The sequence below is a fragment of the Typopeltis vanoorti genome, chromosome 11 (genome assembly GCF_054136105.1).
Source record: "Typopeltis vanoorti isolate ZY-2024b chromosome 11, IOZ_Tvanoo_1.0, whole genome shotgun sequence".
In the NCBI taxonomy this organism is placed as follows: domain Eukaryota; kingdom Metazoa; phylum Arthropoda; class Arachnida; order Uropygi; family Thelyphonidae; genus Typopeltis; species Typopeltis vanoorti.
The window spans coordinates 32,455,095-32,480,019 of NC_143559.1; the positions used below are offsets into that span (position 1 = coordinate 32,455,095).

General features: G+C 35.1%; 1 protein-coding gene across 1 annotated transcript in view; it reads right to left on the reverse strand.

The window, feature by feature from the left end:
• Positions 1-3,068: 3,068 nt before the first annotated feature.
• ena (ENAH actin regulator enabled) overlaps positions 3,069-24,925 on the reverse strand; it is a 247,765-nt gene continuing 225,908 nt past the window's right edge. Inside the window, exons 10-11 of the mRNA XM_090400769.1 lie at positions 11,635-11,771; positions 3,069-3,138 (exon numbers count right to left, since the gene is read on the reverse strand). Of these exons, the coding sequence (XP_090256895.1) occupies positions 3,110-3,138; positions 11,635-11,771 (166 nt within the window). The 3' untranslated portion in view covers positions 3,069-3,109. The remainder of the gene's footprint in view (positions 3,139-11,634; positions 11,772-24,925) is intronic.

Below are 24,925 nucleotides of genomic sequence, written 5' to 3' on the forward strand. Positions count from 1 at the left end.
AACTGTTTAAAGTGCAAATGTGATAATACCAGCTAGTACCAAACCGATGAAGAAAATGAGTTCAATATAACAGGGAAAACAGAATGATATAATTTTGAAATATTTTGTCATAGAAATATACCTCACACTATATAACAGAAATCAATCACATCATTGTATAGGAAGTTTCCATTCATAGGTTGAAAAATCAGAGATCTTTGATTTTTCAATCTATGAAAACAAGAATAGTCATTTTGACTATCACTCTTGATCATGGCCACAGCGACAAAAAGAGCTGGCTGGTACCCTCCAACCTCTGCAGAAGCCAGATTAATTTAAGTGTTCAACCCCAACAATGACTATGACCTAACAGAACATTTATATTACAACTAGTTAAGCTGGAGGAATAAAGACACAAGAAACTGAATTCAATAATACTCTTTGTAAAATGTAACCTGAGCATTAATACAAGGTTCCTTTTGGATAATGATAAATAATAATGTCAATACTAAAAATATCTTGGTTTCTTTTTTGTGGAGGATGAAATGAGTTGGCAGAGAGGCATTTTCCCATATGGGATGGCATCCAACAGATGTCTAAAGATATTCCTCCATCTTCTGTTTCACTAACTAAACATCAAAAAGGAAAGTTTGTTAGTTTCTGGATGTTTGAAACTTTTACTTTTGGATGTTTTCAATCTGCAATAAAAACAGGAAAATACCTCCTTTCAAACTCATTTCATTATCTACGAGAAAAGTTAGGAATTAAGGTCATGATTCTATAGGTCCAAGTCTATTGTTTTTAGATGATTATTATAATTTACAATGCTAATTAATTTGTTTTAGATTTAGTATTTATCTGAAATTAAAAAGGGCCATTCTGTATTAACAGTTGCTCTGCAATTAATGAAAATAATTCTCTCAAATTACTGTTTATAAAAAATTGCAAAAAATTTTCACTGGATCCCTTCTTTTCAACTGCCACTCCTTTTCATTCAACTTAAAAACTTACTTAAAACCTAACAGCATGCTACTCACAATGCAAACTATTCAACTTTGCTTGAAAATACAGTTTCCAATGCTTCATTTATCTAAGAATAGTTTCCTTGTAATTTTTTCAGATTGATCTGACATTGAATTTAGAATTATAAAACTACTTTTAATCTAATGATATTAACAGCTACAAGGCAGTACATTTAATTATCATGAAACAAATTTTACTAAGCATTTTATTAATTAATCTAACAAATGTCCATTTATTATAAAATACTTTCATAATTCATTACAACTTAGATATGATTGTATAATCTGAATAAACTCTAATCAATAAGGGAAATGTTCACTGATTTTATGTATGCAAAATTAATAACAGAAAAGAAGCAAATCTGTTAACAGGAAAAATGAGGTAGAATTTAAAAAAAAGAAAAAAGTGGATTGAGGGACAAGAGATAGTTGGCAAGTGTGTATCAAACAATCAAGGCACTGCACATTTTATGCATGATTACATTTCTATCAATACAAATGCAATAAACTAGAAAACATTTTCATTCTTTTCATTATGAATAGTATGCATTCCTCACACTTTTTCAAAAAATTAGGATAGAATATTTCTCAAGAATTGGTCTGTGGAAGAAATATGGAAGAACTAGGAATCTTTAGCTCTCAGAAGAAAGATATTCGGCCCATAATGCTATGAGCAGAGTTGTTCTTTCTTATAGATGATGCTGACATAAAACTAATATTAAGCATTTGATAAATGATTTCAGAATTGCTCATAATGAATCTTTACATCACATTATCAAGTTTGGTAGATTATAAATACAACAAAAGCACAATTGATGAATTATTTAAAAAATTATAAATAAGTTATTAAAAGAACTATACTCAAAGAAAATGTATTGCAGTCAAAGTTATGCCAATTTTAAGATATTACTGTACTACATGTGAAGTTAAAAAAAAAAAAAATTCATAAATTTGAAACTGTTCACAATAAATAAATAATCTTCTTTCATTCATAAAGACAAATCATACAGAAAAAGGAAATCAACACATATCTTCTGTTTCGTAAGCAATTACTTCATGAAATGATACAATGAAGACAAAATTTTGCTTTCTAATAACTAGAAAGTAATAATGATCAGACTAGACTATAATGTATGAAGTAGCATAAATACTGCTTCTCCTATATAAAACACCAAATGAATAATTATGCACTGAGAGTAAAACTGAAAGCACTATCTTGAGCATTATTTTGCTTCAACTCTACCCAAAATGACTTTCAACATTTGTTTTTTCAACTAGTTTGGCTCTGTATGATGAGTAATACCATTATATGGTATCAAATCATTCCATGCAATATAAATATTCAGTTAGATACTTAATGCACACGGTCAGGTATGCTTCCCCCCAAAATTGGGGAAGATACCAATAAGATGGTTTTGGTTTTTACAGTCTATAACACATGGAAACGTGCCCGAAGCTGTAAAGTTTCTTTTAGATATCCATATCTAAACAAATGCAATATTTTCTTGCCTGAATATCATAGTATTCAAGTATTTATGTTAAAATTCAATGAACACAGTAAAAAAATTAAAATTGTATACACTCAATACTGAAAGACGTGATCTCATATAAAAAGGAGGTTTCTATTTAAAAATGTGTCCATGCTTTGCTTTTTATAATAAGTAAGCCAATCTTAACAGTTTTTGTAGACTTTCACTTAACTTCAACCAGGCACAACATCAGCTTTACACACTCTGATTAGAGTATTTTGTAATGTTCAGTATGGCCACTTATAATAACCATGATTATCATTGCAGTCCTATGCACTATAGATAGGCAATACTCAATGTCGAACACTATTACAATAATTATTAGAGATCTTAAGTTCCATCTTTCCTTACATCTTTATGGACATTTCTTTAAATAAACTTGCCCAAAACAAAACTATTCAAAAATAGACTAAATTTTCATCCTAGTGAGCCATTTAATTAAAAACATTAAAAAAAAATGCAAGTAACAACAACATAAAAACAAGTAAAAATAAGTTCTGGAATGCTGGAACATTAAAGGCTCTTAATTTGTTGCACTCATCTTCATGGTCCACTTTATACACCCGCTTTTTAGTACATTTACCTCCTGTTTAATTCCATTCTAATAGCTGTAAAAATTACAAAAATTTAAAACTCAGTTTTTCTCCAAATAATACATAATACTTAAATGTGTGTGCCATGTTGAATAAGTATTGGGACATTCCAAAGAAATTCAAATTACACTTCAATAGTGTGTAGACACTCCTTTGGCCATGATCACACTTTCAACTCCTATAAACACACTATGCCAGATAACAATGTCATACATTCTGATCATTTTTCCTCAAATATGACAACCAGTCCACATAAAATTGGATGCAATGGTCTGGTCTACATTCATTATTTCCAATTCATTGCAAAGGTTCTGTTGGGTGGAGTTTGGGATACTGTGTAAGCCAAAGTTTTCCACACCATTTTACTCATGTTGCAATAACACCTGGAAGATGATATTGGGCACTGTAGTGTTCAAAGAGGGTATGGGCTTTGTCTATAAAACTGCTGCCGCCACATAGGAAGAGATATTATGTATGCTGCACATCCATCAGTATTCATTCTTCCATATACTGCAATCAAAGGTAGATCTAAGAAACAGCTCAATAGCATCATACTTCTGCCGTCAAACTTCAACAGTTGAAGTTCAGGGGCCACATAGCAAAGATTACAAATACAAACTTAAACGATAATTGTAATGCTGAAACAAACTTTCATGTGTAAAGAAAAGGATGTCATTTTGCCTCTTTACAAGGCCTTGATAAGACCTTACTTGGACTATTGTGCACAAATCTGGTTTCCGTTGTGATTCTGATACAGTGGAGAGAGTGCAAAGAAGAGTGCTGAACATGACATCAGGATTGTGGAGTACTGATTATGAAGGTAGGTTGAGAATTTATACACTGCAGACACTAGCAAACAAGAGAAAGAGAGGTGATATTCCTGAAACTTACACATTTCTGAAAGGGTCATTCAGGATTTCAGTTGATGGAATTTTTCATTTATGAAGAGTGGAAAAAGGAGAAGAGGATATCCTTAGAAGCTGAGAATGAAAGCTGCTAAGGGATGGGAGATAGATTTTTCTCTCATAGGGTGATGCATCATTGGAACGGATTGCCATTGGATGTTATGTGTGGAAGCAGTGTGAATGAATTCAAGAACAAGTATGATAGCTGTGTGTGTGTGTGGTATGTGGCCTCTCTTGATGAGCCCCTGACTCCCTGGAGGTCTCTCTTATTAATAATAACCACAAGAAAAAACATATGTTAAACCCTTTAATCCATGTGTTTCATCAAACTGTAATAATTTGTTCTTTTTCTTTTAAGATATATATAGGAAGAGAAAATTAATTTTTGTTCTAGGTGTTTATCAGACCTTTTCAGCCTTCCTCCCCTTGTATTACTAACCTAAAACCACTGCATGATCATCTCTATAACAGGCTGCAGATTTTCATACCATCCTTCTAAGCATGCTTAGATTCAAGTCTTCCTGTCATTTCCTAGCTTAAGTGATATCCTCACAATTCCACTGGTTAATAAAGAAAACTAGTTGGGTGATTCAATCTCTTATTAGAGAGACCACTGAAATTACAGCCACTGGCAATATATAGATACACTGTTGACTCTAGGAATATATCCATGTCATATTCATGACAACCACAATGCAATGTGATAAGAAAGCTTATCAAAATATTTCATCCTAAAAAGTATGTCCCAATACTTGCTTCAACATATGCGCATATGTAATATATAATCAATACTAAAATAAGTGAAAAAATAATATAGTTTTGTGGCAATTTGTTGAAATGCACTAGTTACTAGATTATTAACACTGAGTAAATGCTAATCATCAAGATTTTTTGTAATCAATTGAGTAATGAATATCAACTATATTAAAATAATTTTATTGTTAAATTTTATATTATCAGGTATTTAAGACTGAGCTAGGAAGCCTCCGTAGCTCAGTCGGTATAGACGAAGCCCTTTGGTCGGAAACACCTGAGTTAGCTTCCCGTCTATGACATGAGGAACCTTTATCTGATCTCTTTCGACTAAAGGTAAGTTAGCCGGTCTCATATGGAGGTAGAGGGTTTTTTTCACCCCAAAACTCTGGTTTTTCGTCCCTCAGAACAGGCAAACCGGCCCTGTGAACACACATGAATTACAGTCATGAATACTTACGACAATATGTGGAAGAGATAGGGTCCTCATCGCATGTCATTACAATGGTTATTAATGATGAGTCACATCATGGTAGTCAACCTCCTAGATAGGAGACGACACATGAATGGAACGGAATTTAAGACAATGAGAAATAGAATCAATAAAACTAAGTTCTGTAAAGAGTAAAGAGTTAAGTTAGGATTGGATATCTGTAGGCAATTAGAAGACAAGTTAAGTGATTTATCCAACTAGAAGATTTCTGAACATAACCTACAAGTAATCTAAAGAAATATTCAAATATTTCTTTCAGCCCAACCCTATGAGACTGACATCAAAAACAAAATTATAATCAATATTCTGAAAAATTTTAAACAGTTTCAAGTTTCCTTCCACACAAACTGCTAAAGGATCAAGCAAGTTTTTAAATACACATATTCTGAGTATGGTACTGCACAAATACTATTGTTTGGTCAAAGAGCAAACTTGGCATTATAACCAGACAAAGAAATTTTTATGATACCTTACCTCCTAAAGAAATAGTATGTATAAAAAATTAAATAAGGCTTTAAAATATGCTTTTATAACATTTAATTCTATAAAAGGAACCAAGCATTTGTACTGCAGAATACCAGCTTTTAAATTAATTTAGATCTACATATTTAGCCTCTAGATTTTGACATACTGATGAATAGAAAGGAATTCAGTAAATTTAGTTCCCAGTGTTACACCCTGATATCTTGAGAATATAGAATTCTCAGCTATCATGGTGTAACACGAAGAGCAAATAAAAAAAATAAAAAAAAACCTGCAATAAACTAATATTCATTTAAATAGCTAATTTAAATGAATTATTTAAAAGAAAAAGAAATATCCTTGCATCCAATAAAATGTATAAAACATAAAGGTATTTGTTGAACTAGCTAGCAAAAGAAAGAATATATTAATGTTGTAATATGATATAAAAGAGAAAATTTAAATAAATAAGACAGAAAAGGATTAGTCATAAGAGATGGTATGTGAGAGGCTAGAGATTAAAATATTAAGTGAATTCATAAAAAAAATTTGGAAATGGGATTAAGTTAGAGGCTAGAGGAAGAAAAACAACAGACTATCGCTCAGGGCCGATTCCCGGATTGAGACAGCGTTTGGCTCGCCGACCAAAGGACGTTTGGCAGAAAAAAAATGCCACCCTAATTGATCGGTGAAGTAAAAACAAGTAGGGGCGGAGAAAAGAAGTTAAAGAGGGTGCCGTTAGGAGCGCAAGTATAAAAGGGTTGGAAACCCCCACAGGAGGGGGCTTTTTGGTTTTTGTTTTGGTTCTGTTCCCGAGGAGTTCTCTACGAGCTCCGTGGCATAGGTTTCACACAGTTTCCCTGAGTGGAGATTGGGGTTATATCTCCATCGTCACAACATGGAAACAAAAGTGAGCGGGATTTCGATTCCGGATTTCCTATGTAAGAAGCGAAGAATGCCATAGAGTCAAAGAAAAGGAAATATATTCTTTGTGTTTCAACTTCAGTGACAACCACGAGAAAGGGAAAGCTGTAAAGATATCGATATCCACGTCGCAAGTTGTACAGCCGTTATATAGATGATTCAAAGTGTGTCCTAAGTTACGAGAGATTAAGACCGCGTAAACAAAGTTCAATTCCAAAAGGAACGTAGGAGAAACAGATTATCGGAGAGGTTATACCAAGCTAGTTCAATCAGAAAAAGGTAAAGGCCCTTATGAAAAAACTCAAGAAAGAAAGGTACTGTAAAATATATCTAATGTTAACTAAAATTTGTCTGTAATAGGTATCATTATTCTAATACGGAACTGTTGAAGTGACCAAGGAAAATTTATACTAGGACCTTAGTATCTGACAGAATATATTATATGATATATGTTATATGAATATGTTATATGAATAATTAAGTGTCCTGAGAATTTTGCATGTCTATTGTAATGTATAGGAAAGTTAAAATGTCATAGTTGTGTGTTAGTAAAAGGTTTAGTTAATCTACTTAAGTTTGAATAGTTAAATAGTGTGAATTAATCTTATATGTCCATGTCATATGAAGTTATGTGTTGAATTGTTATGGCGGCATGATCGTAATACCCATTATAGGATCATAGCTTAATTATTTATGATAAGCTAATGTTAGTGTGTAAGTATTTAGTTTAGCATTAAATTGAGTACTCACAAAAATTGAATTGTACCTTGTTAAGGAATTTAATAAACCTTTTGTTCTATGATAAAACAGTTGTCTGAAATTGCTGTCCAATGCACCACTTGAAAAATACGAACCTAATCACACGGGAAAAATTAATGTGTTAAGAAACGAGATAAAGTGTCACGACTGCAATATTGTTTCACTTTCAGACATATTTTAGTTCTTTCTCCTTGTTTTTGTATATAATATCTCAAACTAAATATCCCAAAAGGCACAGTATAAATACAAATATTAGGGGTACTAAGGGGAGAAATAACTTAAGTATTAGTAAATTTTTTGGTGATATCTTGTGCGTAGATAATAGTTGAACATAGATAAAAGGGAAATAACTAGATAGAATAAAAATCATAAAATGGGACACAACACCAGAAAACCAGACCATGCATAAACAGACTTAGAAAATAAGATTAGTCTTAAAAAAGTCAGTGAAGTAGATAAAATGATTTTACATACACATATAGAAACTAAGAAAATACACAGGAACATGGAAAACAGGAACTTGTTTTTCATGTTCACATTTTTCATTTGAAAACAGAGAACCTAGAGAAAGATTATGCTATACTAACACCAGCTTGCTAGATGGCGCTAGCATGCCACAGAATAGAAGCAGTGTTGCACATATCCTACAAATGTCTTATTTTAGTGAATAATAGTGATTATTTGTGGTTATATCTTACTTTAGACTGTAAACTTAAGTGTGTGTTTCAGAAATTTAATATGGGATATCGTTTAGAAAGCAATTCTTTTCATGGCACCAATTTGTAAAAGGAAAATAGCAACCAAGGCTCCCTTCCTTATTCACTGAGTTTAGCATTAGGAATTATGTATTCATTGCCAAGAGTGAATAGGTTATAATACAAAAGCAAGAGTGGCAATTGAGTGTGTTGTAAATGGCATGATTGACAGATAGACAGACAGAGAATAGTGTATGGCAAAGCTGTGAATCAAGGCAAATGAGAGTGACTAATGGAGTGCCTCAGGGCTCTTGCTAGGACCACTGCTGCTTAATTTGGATAATAAGTCATTAAGGAATGACTTAAGGGGAGGTATTTAGTTGTTTGCTGATGATGCAAAACTGAAGAGGGCAATAGTTGATCAAGGTGATGTAGATATCCTGCAGGATGATTTAAATAAATTGACATTGTGAGCAAAGTATAATGTTTGTCAATTTAGTGTTAAAATGTAAAGTTATGGACTGAAATGGTTGCATACTGTGTATGATGCAACCTTGCCATCCAGTACCTCATACTGATGGTACTGGATGGCAAGAAATTGATGAGGGTAGGGATTGGGGATGATGGCCAGAGAGCTGAAGTTCAGAGGGCATATTGAAAAAGTTGGTAAAGCAGCTCAAATGATTACTTGGATGTTGAAAAACATGATAATAAAGACGGGGAAGTTACTATTTCCTGTTTATGAGGCTGTGATTTGGCTGCATCTTGACTATTGTGCACAGATTTGGTCACCTGGGTTTCTTGAGGATCAGCAGTTGATAGACAGGATTCAGAGATGAGTGGCCAAGCTGGTGATAGGCCTGTGGAAAATGCTCCCTACAAGAATAGGTTGAAAGTGGGTAGGTTACAAAGTTTAGTTGATAAGTGGAAAAGAAGAGACAAAAAAAACTTGTAAGATATTAAAGGGGTTTTGAAAAACTGATGCAAAGGAAATTTTTCAATATATGACAAATAAAGAACCATGGGTCATCCATGGAAGATGTGTAAGAATGTGGTTAGTAAGGATATGCGGGCTAGACTTTTTGCATGAAGAGTGGTGAAAGAGTGGAATGAGTTGCCAGAATTAGTTGAGTGCCCTGAGAGTGAATGAGTTTAAGGAGAGATATGATTTTCGTGTGTATAAACATTAATGTGGGTCTACCACAATGAGTCTCTGGACTTCATGGAGATACCACATAATAATATGTAAAACATTTCAGCCATTTACACACAATTTTTAATGAAGATGGACATAGATAACAGCATAAGCAAAGGTAGGAACCTACAAGATTGTTCATACTGATTTTAACTTATGGACCTGAAAGTTGGATGATTAGAAATGAAACAGTTGATCAAAAACAAAAAACTGCAGGGGGGGGGGGAAATAATATCATTGTCAGAATTATATTAGAAACAAAGGAAAAGAGCTTAATACCATTTTTAGATTATACTCTGAGTTGGTCAAATCAGACCTGACAAACAACAGACCAATCTGAAAGGATTAAATTAGCATGAAATCTTAATTGTTATTGTTAGTCTTCTGGAAGATTTACATGAAGCATTGGTATGTAGATATTTTTAGTAACTAAATTAAATATATACATTCCAACATTTCATCAACTCAAGCTGGCATTATCTAGGCTAGATTAACCAGTTCTAAAACTTAAGATATACCAATGGAGTCTCCTCACTTTCATCTTGCTTATAAATGGAATTTTTTAAAACTTTGGTGCTAAATTCATTCTCCTCCCACACAAACTCAAAGTATGGTTGAAGTACTGTTACAGACAATATTTTTTTCATTTGTTCCTAAGGCCCACAGGTTCCTGCAATTCCTTAAGAAGATCTGCTCTCATTAGTTTCATCTATGAATTAGAAAAGAATATTTAGTCTTGTTGAATACCTTCATTAGAATGTAATTCACATGGCTCTCTCTTCAGCTCAAGTCTTCCATAAACCCAGACAGAGACAGCTACCCATATGCTACACTTTGACCTCCAGGGTAGAACAAATTTCATTCTCAGAAAACCAGTTATGCATCTGGAACAATAGGTTCTGCTAACATCGTTCAAACAAAAAACCAGATACAAAAAAAACAAGAATAAAAGATGGTCCAGTCTATCTTTTCAAGATAGACTGAGCCATCTCTAGAATGGTCTACAAACCACTAACTGTTTTCTACACTTCCAAGGCAGATCAAAGAGTGCCACAGTCCTCTCTCTCCTTTACAAGTATCCCTTCTCAACAAGGTGCCTAATATTTTGAATGGGCAGATAAAGTGCACCTTAATCAAGGAGAAAAAAAAAAAACATGGTATGGAAAAACAAATAATTGTACTTGCACAACAATCCTTGGATAAAGATAACTTCATCAGGTGGAAGAAAGCCAATTACTACAAATTTTACTTCAAATCAGATTTCTGTGTAACTTGAGCAGCTTAAGTTACACAAAACCCCAATCATTACAACAAAAATGATGTGATTCTAAACAAATTGTGATGCATGACAGACATAAAACTAAACACTCTAGCTTCATGCATGCAACAGACTTTTTTTTTAAAAAAAACTTTTACTTTGTGTGCCTTTGAGTGCATAGATAATGCTAGCCCGAGGTGGCAAAGTATCATGTAAACATTTAATTTAGTTATTAATTTACTTATTTTCATTCTTGTTCCAACAGTAATTCTTTCAGAAAATTTCAACATGAGTAAACTAAATTATATTGGACTCTCACATGATATCTGGTATACTCCCATCCCCGGGAGTAGAACAAAGATGTTAATGATAAATAATTCTCCCCCCACCAAAAAAAAAAAAAAAAACGTTCTATTTTATTTTCCTTATTTCTTAAGTTTCTTCTTTTGCAAATCAAAAAAAAAGTAATTTGCAAATAATTTTTTTAATGCAATCACAAAATTCTGACACATCAAGAAATAAACTAAAATGATTATGCAAAGAATTTATTATATCATTTATACATATTAAAATAACTCAGCCCTAGTAGAAAAATTGTACCCTTTACCATCATTGGCAAACTAAAGAACATATCTTTATTCTTAACAGAACAAAAGAACACAGGAATATACTTAAATTACTGAGTATTTTGAAGTTTTTATATGCAAAAAACTATTTTTCCAGGAACCTAACTCCTATTTTTCGTCACTGAATTGCACTTTACTGCAAAATACACTCACACAAAAAACAAAGTATATTATAATTTTCCATTCATAATATTCCTTGGATTTCTTTTTTGGATTTTGCATTGTTACAATGAGGGAGATGGTGTTTCAGAATGGAAGATAAAGTGTGAGCCCAAAAGACTGACTTTTAGTTTAAAAGTAAATCACACCAATATGCATCTAAATTAAGTACTGTCTATAAGTATTATTTATTATTCATTTTTATTAAAGAATACTTCACTTTATACTCTAATCTTTTATGTTCACTTTTTTCTCTACTGCAATACTGTATTAGAAACTTACCTTCAATAATATCTTGTTTCATTTTATTCATTTCTTTCCTGATCTCAACCATTATTTCTTGTTTCAGCTTATCCATGTCACATGTTTCTAAGCAGAAACCCCTAGCATCACCATCCCCAGTCGATCCTAATCTCTGCCTGAAATAACAAGTTTTCATAATTATCCAATTAAAAATGCAACCTATAATGAAACAACAAGTAATACCCAGTGGCATTATTTCTATCTGAGGCAAGTAGTAAACATATTTTGTAACCACAAATTCTAAAGTCTAAGTTATGCATTCTCTTATTACACAATATTAAGATTATGTCTAATACTTTTTTTTAAAGAAAAATGTACAAAAATATCACCTATACAACATCTAAAGTTAAAAGTTCCGAAATACTCACTTGTGGCACAGTGAGTATTTGTGTCTGTGTGACCACAAATGGAAGATTTGAGTAAGAAGCAAGTTTTCTGCATTTGGCTTTCTCAAACAGGATTTGAATTTACTGGTGCTTTCATTTACTGTTACACAGTGATCAACATTCATTATGGAAAACGAAAGATGTAAATACTGAAATGTAAGTGGATGACAATGATAAAATTAATATACAGTAACAGATTTTCACTTATATTAGGAAAATATTTATTATTTGTAGAATTTTCAGGTTTCCTAGTCATTGTCAATACAGTTGAAAAGAATTAAACACAACAAGAACAACACTTAAAAAATTGTAAGTACATGACAATATTAAGAAACACAGAAAAATAAGGATTGTTACTTTAAGAAGACCTCCCGAATTTGGGAAAGTTTAAGGCGATAGTTTTTGTCGAGGTTCGACTATGAATATGAGCTTACTTACTTTCTTATTTATATAATCTTTCAAGAAGAAAATAACTTTTATGAAGAACTTTAGTTTTGTTCTAATGAATTCTGTGTCTAGTGGATAAGGCATGACTGGCTAACCCAGACTTACCAGCCTCTCAAAATAAAATATACTCTTGATGTTCTAGACGAATCTGAGCTGAACAATTTATCTGTCCATAATAACAAAGGCTGCAGCATGAATAAGGGATCACATAAACTCCAGGATAGAAAGAGAGAGGGAGAGGAGGAGATTTGCCTTTTGGAGAGGCTAGGAAGGAATTTAGTTTACGAACTGGCCGGCAAGAAACTTGCACTGGTGAAGAAGTCTCGCAGTTTTCTCTGATAGTCCTTTAACATATGAAATTGAAATTCTAGAAACTTCTTCTCAAAGAGGATTAGGATGAAGGTCATAATTATCAATTATTTTTGCATTATTACCATTAGAGATGAAAGTAATTCATATAAATGATGGTTTGTTATTTAAAAGAGGGTCAAGTTCTACATAGCTTATGTTCACAGTGAACATTTAATCGCCCCATATTTTTGACATGGGTGATGATGAGAAACAGCATTATCAGTATGAGTTGGTTTGCTGTATATTGACAACTGTAGGATGACATTAGATTGACGTAGAATAAGAACATCCAGAAAAGGAAAACAATTATTAAATTCTACTTTGAGTACAAATTTAATTCTTAGGCTTACTGAATTAATTTTCCCATGAAATCCATGAAGTTCAGACAAAAGAGTTCCATACAGGAAAAACGTCATCAGCATTGAGAATATGCTGTTCAAAATGTTCCATAAAATAATTTCCTAGAATATGGGAAATAGGAGGACCCATAGCAGTATAGGTTCTATCTGCTTGGATAATTTGTTTCGACAAATTTGAATAATTTTACAATATCAGGAGGAAAATCATTATGTAGTGATTCTGTTGTATCAGCCAGCAGTTTGTTTGTGAAGAGTGAAATGTGGACTGTAAAGATAATCGTGATATTTTATTCTTTAAGTCTTTGGAATTTTTAATAAAAGAGGAAGAATTACATGTAAATGTGAAGAGAAGATTTGACAAATATTTTGAGAGTTTAAGGTCAGACAGCCTATACAATTTACAATTGTCCTTAATATATACAATTTACAATTGTCCTTAATAAAATATTTTCTTTATGCGTCTTGGGAAGACCATAAAGTTGGAGAGGTCTAGCATGATGAATTCCTAACTTTTTGATGGCTTCTTCATCTAGGAGATTATTAAGTTTGCTGATATATGGAACTCTTCCTTGTCTGAATTTCATTAATTTCTTAGGAAAATTAATTCAGTAAACCCAAGAATTAAGTTTACACTCAAAGCAGAATATGATATCCAGAACACCCCTTTCAGGATGTTCTTATTCAATGTCATAAACAAAAATATGGTGTAATGAAAATGTTAGTTCACTGTACACATAAGATATGTTGTACCAACTCTTTTAAATAATGAACTGTCATTAGAACTACTTTCATCTTTAATGGTTATAATACAAAGAATAATTGATAAAATAATTAATAATTAAAGCCTTCATCCTAATCCTACTTGAAAAGGAGTTTCTAGAATTTCAATTCCATATCAGAGAAAACTATGACTTCTTCAGTCAGATTAACCTATAAGTTTCTTTCCATAAGTAAACTAAATTCCCTCCTAGCCTCTTCAAAAGACAAATATCCTCTCTCTCTCTCTCTCTCTCATCCTGAAGTTTACAGGATCTCTTGTTCAGCTCAGACTAGTCTAGAAGAACTTCAAGAGTATTAAATTATTTTACAGCCAGTATGCAAAACTCTAAGATCGCGAACTACGATCTAAGCGTTTCATGCCGAAGAACTATCGGCGAATCCAAGCGTAAGTGAACACCTGGTAGTACAACACCAAGGCAACTCGAAGCAAAGGTGGAGCAAGCTCCCTCACTATCCTTGATATTTTCTCATAATGTAAAACACAGCTCCTAGGAGATGTAATACTGCCTTACATTATGAGGAAAGGTCACTATCCAGACCGGTTTCAACCTTTTTTGAGTTCTCATCAGTGAGTAGGTAGACCTGGATGATATCAAACTTTAAGTGAAAAGAACTTGCATACCTTCACTATACGAATGCCAGAAAGGTGTGCCCATATATTATAACTAAGATAAAAAGCCAAACGGCTATTTTTTCTGGCAAAGTTAATTAAATTAAGGGAATAAAAATCCCTTATTATTTTACAGCCAGTATGCGAAACTCTAAGATCGAAAACTATGATCTAAGAGTTTCACGCCGAAAAACTATTGGTGAATCCAAGCGTAAGTGAACACCTGGTAGTACAACACCAAGGCAACTCGAAGCAAAGGTGGAGCAAATTTAATCAACTTCCCCAAAAAAAAAAAAATAAATAAAAAATAGCCGTTTGGCTTTTTAACTTCAAGAGTCTGATAAGTCTGGTTTAGCCAGCCACACCTTATCCATCCACTAAACATAGAATTCATTGGAACAAAACTAGTCCTACATAAAAATCATTTTCTTCTTGAAATACAGTGGAACCTCAGTTGTCAAACTTAATTCGTTCTTGAAGGCTGTTCGGAAACTGAAACTATTTTCCCATAAGAATGAATGTAAAATGGATTAATCTGTTCCCGAACCCCAGATGATTGTTTATTTAACCCTTTACAACAGTACTTCATGCATAAGATCGTATACAAACATAATGAAAATGCATAAAATCTTACATAAAAAAGAATAAACACAATAAATAGATAAAATAAAAACGAAAATTTAACTTCCCTTTAACTATACAAAAGGAGGAGAGTTGATGACGTAAGGGGAGTCCCCTTCCATAAAAGCATCAGGTTACTGTCCTTCTTGGGTTTTTTCTCTTTCTCTTTTCTGTCTCTTGGCACCACTCGACTCTGCTTGAGACACACTGGGACTCTGTCTCACTAAAAACCTGTCCAATGACATTTGTTTTTGCCTGCATTTTAAAATGTTTCTGAAGTGAGACATGGCACTGTCATTGAAATGGTTTATGATGTGCGGTTTGCTACAGCTTTGTGAGAGCGATATCTTGCCACAAAACTTTGCACCTCACCCCATTTCTTTCATCAAAGAACTAGGAACATCCTCAATCCCTTCCTCTGTGCCTGAAGACATTTCCTCCACCTCCTTCTTTTGCTGTTCCTTCTGAAGGTGTTCCAGTTCTTCCGTGGTGAGCTCATTTCTGTGATCCTCCACTAACTCCTCCACATCAGCATCGTCAACTTCCAAGCTCATGCTTTTGCCCAGAGACACAATATCATCAACCAGAGCAACATGCTCAGCCTCAATGTTGTCTGCTACACAGTCTGGCCATACTTTCCTCCAGACCGAGTTCATCATCCTATAAGTCACTTGCGCCCAGGCTTTGTCAAGGATACTTAAGCAATGGAGGATGTTGAAGTGATTTTTCCAGAATTCTCTGAGTGTTAATTCTGTGTTAGAGGTCACTTCAAAGCACCTTTGAAACAGTGCTTTGGTGTAGAGTTTCTTCAAGTTCAAAATGACCTGCTGATCCATGGGCTGAATTAGAGAAGTTGTGTTAGGGGGCAGGAACACTGTGATAAAATCAGACTCCTCCACTAACTCGTCCTCCAAGCCTGGAGGGTGAGCAGGAGCATTGTCCATCACAAGAGGTCATCTAATTGGCAAATTTTTTTCTTGAAGGTATTTTCTCACAACTGGGACAAAGACTTCATGAATTAACTTAATAAACAATTGCCTGGTTACCCAAGCCCTACTATTAGCCCTCCACATAACACAATTTACTTTTCATCGTGTTATTTTTCTTAAACACCCTTGGTTTCTCAGTGGTACATAAGCAATAGCTTGACCTTAAAGTCCACACTTCGTTTCCACATAACAAAAGAGTCAGCCTGTCCTTCATTGGCTTGTGTCCTGGCAATGCTTTTTCCTCCTGAGTGATCTAGGTCTTCTTTGGCAATTTTTTCCAAAATAGGCTGGTTTCATCACTTGTTGGGTAAGAAAACCCTCAGCCTTTACATAGTCACTAAATTCTTGCACATATTCCTCAGCAGCTTCTCGGTTCGAACTTGCAGCCTCCCCAAGCCTAACCAAACTATGTATGCCGCTCCTCCTCTTAAATTTCTTGAACCACCCTCTACTAGCTTTGAACACATCAGTATCAGCACTCGTACCAGGGTTTTTTTTTTAACAGGTCATCAAGTAATCAGCTTGCTTTTTCACAAATTATAGCCTCAAAAACACTATCCCCAGCTGTTTCTCATTTATCCAAATTAGCAACAATTTTTCTACTTCTTCAATCGTATGCGATCTTTGTTTAGTAAGAACTTTCACTCCTCTTGCAACATCAGCTCCCTTGATCGCCTCTTTATTTTTGAGTATTGTACATATCACTGATTTCGCCATACCGAACTGCATAGCAAGATTCGAGACACGAACGCCATTTTCATGTTTGGATACAATTTCTTTTTTCATCTCTATCGTGGTCCTAACAACTTTTCTTTTTGCTTTGCTGTTATCACTATTCTTCTGCAGCCCCATGGCTGCTTAATAATAATTTATGGAAAAAAAAAAAAAAACACAAAGAAAATCAAGAAAACACTGCAAATTCGAGCAGGTGTCTGCACTGAACGAAGGCTGCCTCATAACTGACGCTTTGCACACAGAGTACGTGTTTGCCTGTTCGGGAACCAGAGCGTTTTTTGTTCAGAAAATATGTTCAGGAACCAAATTGTTCGAGAACAGATGCGTTCGACAACTGAGGTTCCACTGTATTACAAAAAAGAAAGTTGACTCCCACATTCACAGTCCAAACCTCAACAAAAATTATTACCTTAAACTTTCCCAATTTTGGAGAGTCATTTTAAGTAACAATCCTCATTTTTCTATGTTTCTTAATATTGTAATTATTTAAATGTATTTCTCTGAATTCTAATAGTTTGTGGATAGAGTTAACCTCCTGCAGCTGATAGCATATATTGCCACACACTTGCAATTTTAAGTGTTGTTCTTTCTATTTGAGAATGATAGAAGAGGAAAGTATAGAAGTAGGAGAGAGGGGTTTGGGAATGATAGAATAGGAGAGTATAGAAACAGTAGAAGACAGGGAATGAGAGAGAGGTATGGGAATGATAGAAGAGGAGAGAATAGGATGAATAGGATAAGTGGAAGAGAGGGAATGAGAGAGAGTTGTGGGAATGATAGAAGAGGAGAGAATGGAAACAGTAGGAGAGATGGAATGGTAAGAGGTGTAATGTATGGTGACTCAATGATCCGTGGTGTGCAAGATAGGATGCATGAGGAGTGTTTGCCTGGAGGAACAATAGAAAGTGTGGCTATGGCAATTAAGAGGGGTGAAAGGGTGGACGAGATGATTGTGGTGGTAGGAACAAATGACTTGAGAGGCAATGTAAATTGGGCAGCGAGAGATATGAGATTCTTGCTTGAGGTAGTATGAAAGAAGACACAGGGAGGAAAGATAGTGTGCGTGTTGCCTAGGTATGATTGTGACGAGCTGAGCAGAAGAGCAGTAATATTGAATAACATAATAGTTAGAATGTGTCAGAAGAGAGGATTGGATTATGTGGATGTTTAGAGAGCATTTGAGGACAGAGAGGAATTGTATGCGAGAGACCACTTGCATTTGAATGAGGAAGGACGTAGGCATCTGGAGAGATTGCTGTTCTGAACAAGTCAGTGTGTCAATGCAAGGAAACTAGAATGCCGAAGGTGGATGGCCTCTTGTGAGAAGGGGGGACAACATCGGGTAGTGCTGAGCCCAGTGGGGAATAATGCTGGGAATAGAAATAGCGGCATTTTTATGCTTTATACTAATGTCAGGAGTATCTAGAATAAAGGAGAGGAAGTGGTGGTGCTGATAGCATCAGCCTGGCCAAAGATTATTGGAATCACTGAGACGTGGTTGACAGAAGAGAATATAATAACAGGAATAGAAGTAGCAGGGTATACAGCATTTTTCAGCAGGATAGAAAGGGAAAGCGTGGTGGTGGAGTACGGCTTATGATAAGTGATGACTTATGTCCTCTAAGAGCGGAGGTTTTGGAAGGCAGTTACACTAATGATTTTGAAAGCATATGGTGTGAGGTAGAGGTGGGAAAGAGGATATTTAGTGGGGTGTTGCTACAAACCAAGGAGCACAGGTGGTGGGGACCAGGAGATGTTTAGACAGTTGAGCTTGGCAAGTGCAAAAAAGAATGGCTGTTATGGGAGATTTTAACTACTGCAGTATAAATTGGGGAAAGGAAGATGCATGTAGCAATAAGGGAATGGAATTTCTAGAATTCTTAAGGAACAAATATCTTAGGCAACATGTAACAGAGGGAACAAGAGGTTCAAGAGTTTTGAATTTGATCATAGCATCAGAAGAGTTGATAATAACTGAGATGACATCTCTCCCACTAGTTGGAGAGAGTGACCATGTGGTTTTGACTTGGAAGATGAATAGACATGCAGGAGTATCAATAGTCTTAGACATCAACTTGGGGAAGTTTCATGGAGGGAGGAATTGGAAGGCCAGGATATCATTAGTGCTTGGGAAATTGTGAAGGAATATTTGTTAGCAGCAATAGCAAGCAGTATTCCACAAGTGAAGAAGACACAATTCGTAGCAGACTGGATGAAGAATATAAAACACAGGCCAGGAGAGTGACTAGTATGGTAAGGTAGGTGAAACTGGAATATGAGAAGAGATTGGCCCTAAGATCCAAAGAAAATCCTAGGGAATTTTTTAGCTATGTGGCCAGTAGGAGGAGAAATGATTGTGGAAGATCGACATTGTGGGATAAAAATGGGAATAGAGTGACTGATGCAGAGGACATAGTGGAATTGTTCAATGAACACTTTATTGGTATATTTCATCCTGGAGAAGTAAATTTTAATACTAGAGGGATAGGAAAGGAACTAACAGCTCCTTTGACCTGGCTTTTCAATGAAGTCTGGCTATGGGAAAGGAGCCCAGGGAATGGAAGGAAGGTAAGATAGTGCTATTGCATAAAAGGTGTAGCAGACTGGAAGTGTCTAATTATAGGCCAGTTTGTGTGTCATCAGTAGTTAAGATCTTGAAGAAATTAGTTAGAGACCATATATAACATTCGGCAGATGAGGGTAATGTTATCTGTAAGAGTCAACATGGATTTGTTAGGGGGCACTCTTGTTTTAGTAATACGCTAGCCTTTTATAATAAAGTTACAGGAGCAGTAGATGAGGGAAAGGCATATACTGCCATTTTCTTGGATTTAGTGAAGGCATTTGATAGGGTGCCACTTGATAAGCTGCTATTTAAGTTGCAGCACATGGGTTTGTATGTCAGGATTGGCTGTCTGATAGGTATCAGAGAGTTGTGTATGGTGAGGCAGTTTCAAGGAGGGATACAAGTGGGGGCCCCACAGGGCTCAGTACTGAGACCTATATTGTTTAACCTTTATATCAATGACATTGTCAGTAGATCAGGGGGATGTTCAGTTGTTTGCAGATGATGTGAAGCTGGGAAGGGTTATTAGTAATAGTGCAGATGTGGTAGTCATGCAAGAGGATTTGAGTAAGTTTAGACAGATGGGTAAATGAATGAGGATACCAGTTTAATGAAGCAAAATGTAAGGTCTTGAGGTTTGGGATGCTGCTTACTCTATTGCAGAAGATATACTGGAGGAAGTAGAGAAGACGAGATCTTGGGTTGATGATTGATAGAAACCTGAAATTCAAGGGACATATTGCAAAGGTGGTGAAGGTAACACAGAGTATTGCTGCAATAATAATAAGAAGGACGCTGACCTGCAGAGATAAAAGAGTTATCATTCCGTTGTATAAGACCCTGATCAGACCATACTTAGACTATTGTTCTCAGATTTGGTCCCCAGGATTTGAAGGGGATAAATTAACTGTGAAAAGGATACAGGGGCAGATAACAAAGACAGTTTCAGGGCTGTACAATGTTAGTTATCAGGATTGTCTGAGGGAATGTGGATTGCAGAGTTTGGTGAATAGAAGAAGGAGAGGTGATATGATTGAGACTTTTAAACTGTTGAGAGGTGGTTACAGGATTGACACTGGGGAGTTCTTTCACTTGGTTGAACAGTGGGAAAGAGTGATGACAAGGGGCTGTTAAATATTTGTATGTCGTGCCTTATTGTGTTTTATAAATCTTATCTATAGTTCTTTCTACCAATTGTTTTGCTGTTCCTTCCTGTTTCCAGCCGCTAATATACAATGCTTAATCTTAATTAGAGCAGATTTCTATCAGACACCGTTCTTTCTAATGGATCACGTGTACTATTCTTGCAGACAAAGAGAATGCTCCAGGCGAGAGCCAAATCCTTCTATTGTTGTGGATGTGGAGTTCGCTCCTTTTCAGAATCAAGAAAAATTTATTTGTTAATATAGCTGTGCCATCTTGATTGCTATACAGGAAGGATATTCCTATCAGAGAGTTAACAGGCAGATAATCACACGACCTTAGAATCTATTATTTATTTATACCCTATTTATTTCTCAATCAGTAGTCGTAACCAAAGTTATTAGAATTCCCTTCCTTATTAATTAGGTTTACATAGCCAGTAGCAGATGCAGGACCAAGCATTTGGTCTTTCTCTCTCACTGCATTTAGGCACTTCTCTAAGTTAGTTACTTTCTTTTTGTAGGCTGTTTCTCTGAGCTCTTGCTTCATTCCCAGCCTCAATTGGTGAAAGATCGCCCATTCCAGATGAGGCTTATCCTCGTCAGATACTTGCAGGGTGTGAGTGAGGCTCAATAACCTGTGATAAAAGTCAGTCTCGTTCTCTCGTTCTCTCGGTCTTTTTGCACCATTCTCTGTAATTTCCATAAGTTTGGAGCAAGGCTTCTTAACCTAGAAAACTGAGAGATGAGGACTTGAATTTTGCATAGTCTAGTGTTTCCTTAAGTATGGGGGAAGAATAGAGGAAATTCTTAGCCTTCCCCACCAACTTACTACGCAACAAGATCAAAAGTTGGAAGTCTGTCCACCTCCCTGCCTTCCTCAACTCCTCGACGTAGCTGAAAAAGCTTAAAACACCGTCATTCTCCTCTTCAGAAAACTGCGGAATAACCTGTTGAGGGTTGATGGTCCTGAAAAGCTCGCAATCCTCCATCCCCGAGTTTGAAGAGTTGATTCATGCTTGTATATAAGTTTACAAATTTACTATCTTAATTTCACACACAAGTACTACTAATTCTAAATTTGTTACTAAGAAAAACCACCTAATCTCAAGCCAAAACCTGCTCACCTTAATTCACAGTTTTGATTGTGTGAATTAAATCCTGTCATCTGCACCATTGTTAAATATTTGTATGTCGTGCCTCATTGTCCTTTATAAATCTTATCTATAGTTCTTTCTTCTTTCTACCAATTGTTTTGCTGTTCCAGTCGCTAATATACAATGCTTAGTCTTAATTAGAGCCAATTTCTATCAGACACCGTTCTTTCTAATGGATCACATGTACTATTCTTGCAGACAAAGAGAATGCTCCTGCTGGCTTTAATTTATGATTTAAGTTGGTGTGTTCTTCTGCTTATATCTCTTATCTCACTTACCTTTTCCACACTTATATCAACACAATTTGACCATTTCTTAGAATGATTACGTATATTAAATAAATTGACAAAGGATTGACTTCTGAATAGAGTCTGATCCTCTGCAATAACGGTCTGGAGTTACCTCCTATTCAAGTTCAGGCAATATTTATTTGTTCATGCTGCGCCAGCCAGATCCCTAGGTTAGAAATTCCTTTTAACCCAGAAGTAACCCTCAGAAAATATACAAAGTAAATCAATCTATTAATTACTCCTTATATCAATACTATCTATCCCTCTTAAAACACTTTAGATTGCAGTCATGGTCTCTTTCATATATTTCTCTCCTGCTCAGATTCAAATATTAGCAAGCAGTGCATTGGATTCAAATCAAGGCACAAAATAGGTTAAGATAATCGAGATACATTTATTAGATTCAAAGGATTACACATTTACAATAAAAATACTCAATAGGAATAGAGTTATCCCAAGTTATATGGTTAGACATATCAACTGATCTCACTACACAAATTCTAGCTAGCATCCCTTAAATATCTTTACTATCTTACCCATATTCTTAAAACATTCACATCGATAATTCTATAGATCATTACTTATGACAGATTAACTACTACTCATTCAGACACACATTAAAGAAACAGCTATTTGGTTCTAAACACTGGTATCTAAAATCTCACTATAGTCCTTCATACAAGTTTAGAGTTATATAACCTAACATCTCGTTTCTTCCATGACACATTATTCCGTTCTTTGTTAACAAAGGAATTATAAAGGGTTTTACATTACCACATTCCTGTAACTTATTCCATCTATCCTTTCTTTATAATTTCCCTCCAAATGATCGATCTCGTCCTTGATGATTATAACTCATGGCTAGGTTTGGCCTTCTTTGTTCTATCCTTTCATCACATTCTCGACTGGAAACAGCATGGATTGAATCGATGCACGTGGTGGCCAGTTTCTTCAGGCTTACTCAGAAAGATACCCGACATTTCTTCGTCTAATCCTTCCCTTCCGACAGCAGAGAATAGCTGTCCGCTATCAACTACAACTAGATCTCGAACTCTTCCAGACTCTACCGGAACTTTTCCAGCAACTCCCAACAAAAAATCCTAAAAAGCCTTGGGGGGGGGGGGGGGGGACAAACCTGTTTTATACGAGGTATAAAACGGGTTTGTCCATTTGTGAAAGAGGGTGCTAGAGATACCTCATATCTCTAGTGCCCTCTTTCACTCAAAACTTTCTGCCCGACTCCTGATTCATTCCTATCTTCCGTACGTTTTCTGCGTCTTCCCGGAAAAAACATTGTGCGCGTGTCGTTCGCACGTAAGCAAATTGCCGTGGGCTACAATTTATCCGAGGTTGTTGTTAATGGACTTTGATCCTTCTTTATCATGCTCTAACATATCTTATAGAGAAACTTATTACATTATAATCCTTTTACAAAAAAAGTGACCTTTTTTCACTTTTAATTAATATTACAAAAACTTTGTATTAGTACAATTCTTTAAACAAAATTGGTATCTTCACTTATTTACAAGCATTTCCCCTTTTAGTTCTTTTCTTTTTCTTGTTAAATTCTGAATGAGATATTTCTTAGTAAAAATATTTTCATTCAAAAATCAACAGGGCCATCCCTGGAAGTTACGAAAGGAAACTGAGCAAGAGGGTGAAGAGTGGTTTCTTTGCATGAAGGGTGGTTGAACCGTGGAATGCATTGCCTGATAGAGTGGTGAGAGCGAGAACTGTCAATGTTTTTAAGGAGTGGTATGATAGACTTTGTGTTTCCTAGGAGAGACCTCCCACAAAGTCTTGATAGACTTGTTTCTTAGGAAGTATCTCCCGCGATGAGTCTTTTGACTCCTTGGAGACCTAAATAATAAGAATAATATTTTCACCATTTTGACAATAGGAAACCTAGCTGAAAATTTTATAAATAATAAATATTTTCTTAATGTAAGTGCTATTTTGTTACTGTATGATAATTTTATCATTATGGGAAACCTATGCAAACAATTACCACACTGGAGAAGATGTTACCATAATTTTTCCATAGTAAATCTGTTGGAGTGTAAACCTGAAGTCTTGCACATAAATCGATGTTGACTAGCAAGTACTAGTCAATTCTAGCATCATACCCACTGAATCAACACACACACACACACACGACCCAAAATGTCTTCTGTATTAGCTGAAATGATACATACATTACAACAGCACAAAAGTCACATCATGCTACTCAGGCATTGCTTAATACAAGTCCTTATGAGGAAACTAACGTGAAAATGTGGATCTCCAATAAATACAATTAACTGGCTCATATTTCACTGGATTTTGAACAGCATCTTCAGAACATAACTTTTTTGTAGCTAGCAGCAGCTCCGAAACACTAACCTCAACAAGAAGGGATGCATTAGTCTGCCAAACGTTTGGGATACAGTATCTTAAGATCAACTTCAACCCAACCACTATACAAAATTGATATTCATACACCATTAGAGTACCCAATCAGATAAGGTCTTTTGTCAGTTAAAATTTGAACTGTTTCCTATACTTACTCACTTGTGTATTGTATAAGTGGTTATAGAAAAAAATATGCTGGTTTGAAATCCAGCAAGTTAATAAATATCTTTTTATTATATACTGTGGTTAATACTGTGAAAGGCAGAGATAAACAACAAAAGATAAAAAATAAACACCTAAGGCTGTCTACAAAGTTGATGATCCTCCACAGGGATGATGTATGCATTACAATTTAGTAAGCAGAAACTTAAATTGGCATGACCATCTAAACAGGTTCACTTTTTTTAAAACAATGGCAGGATACTAATACAATTCCCACATTTCCA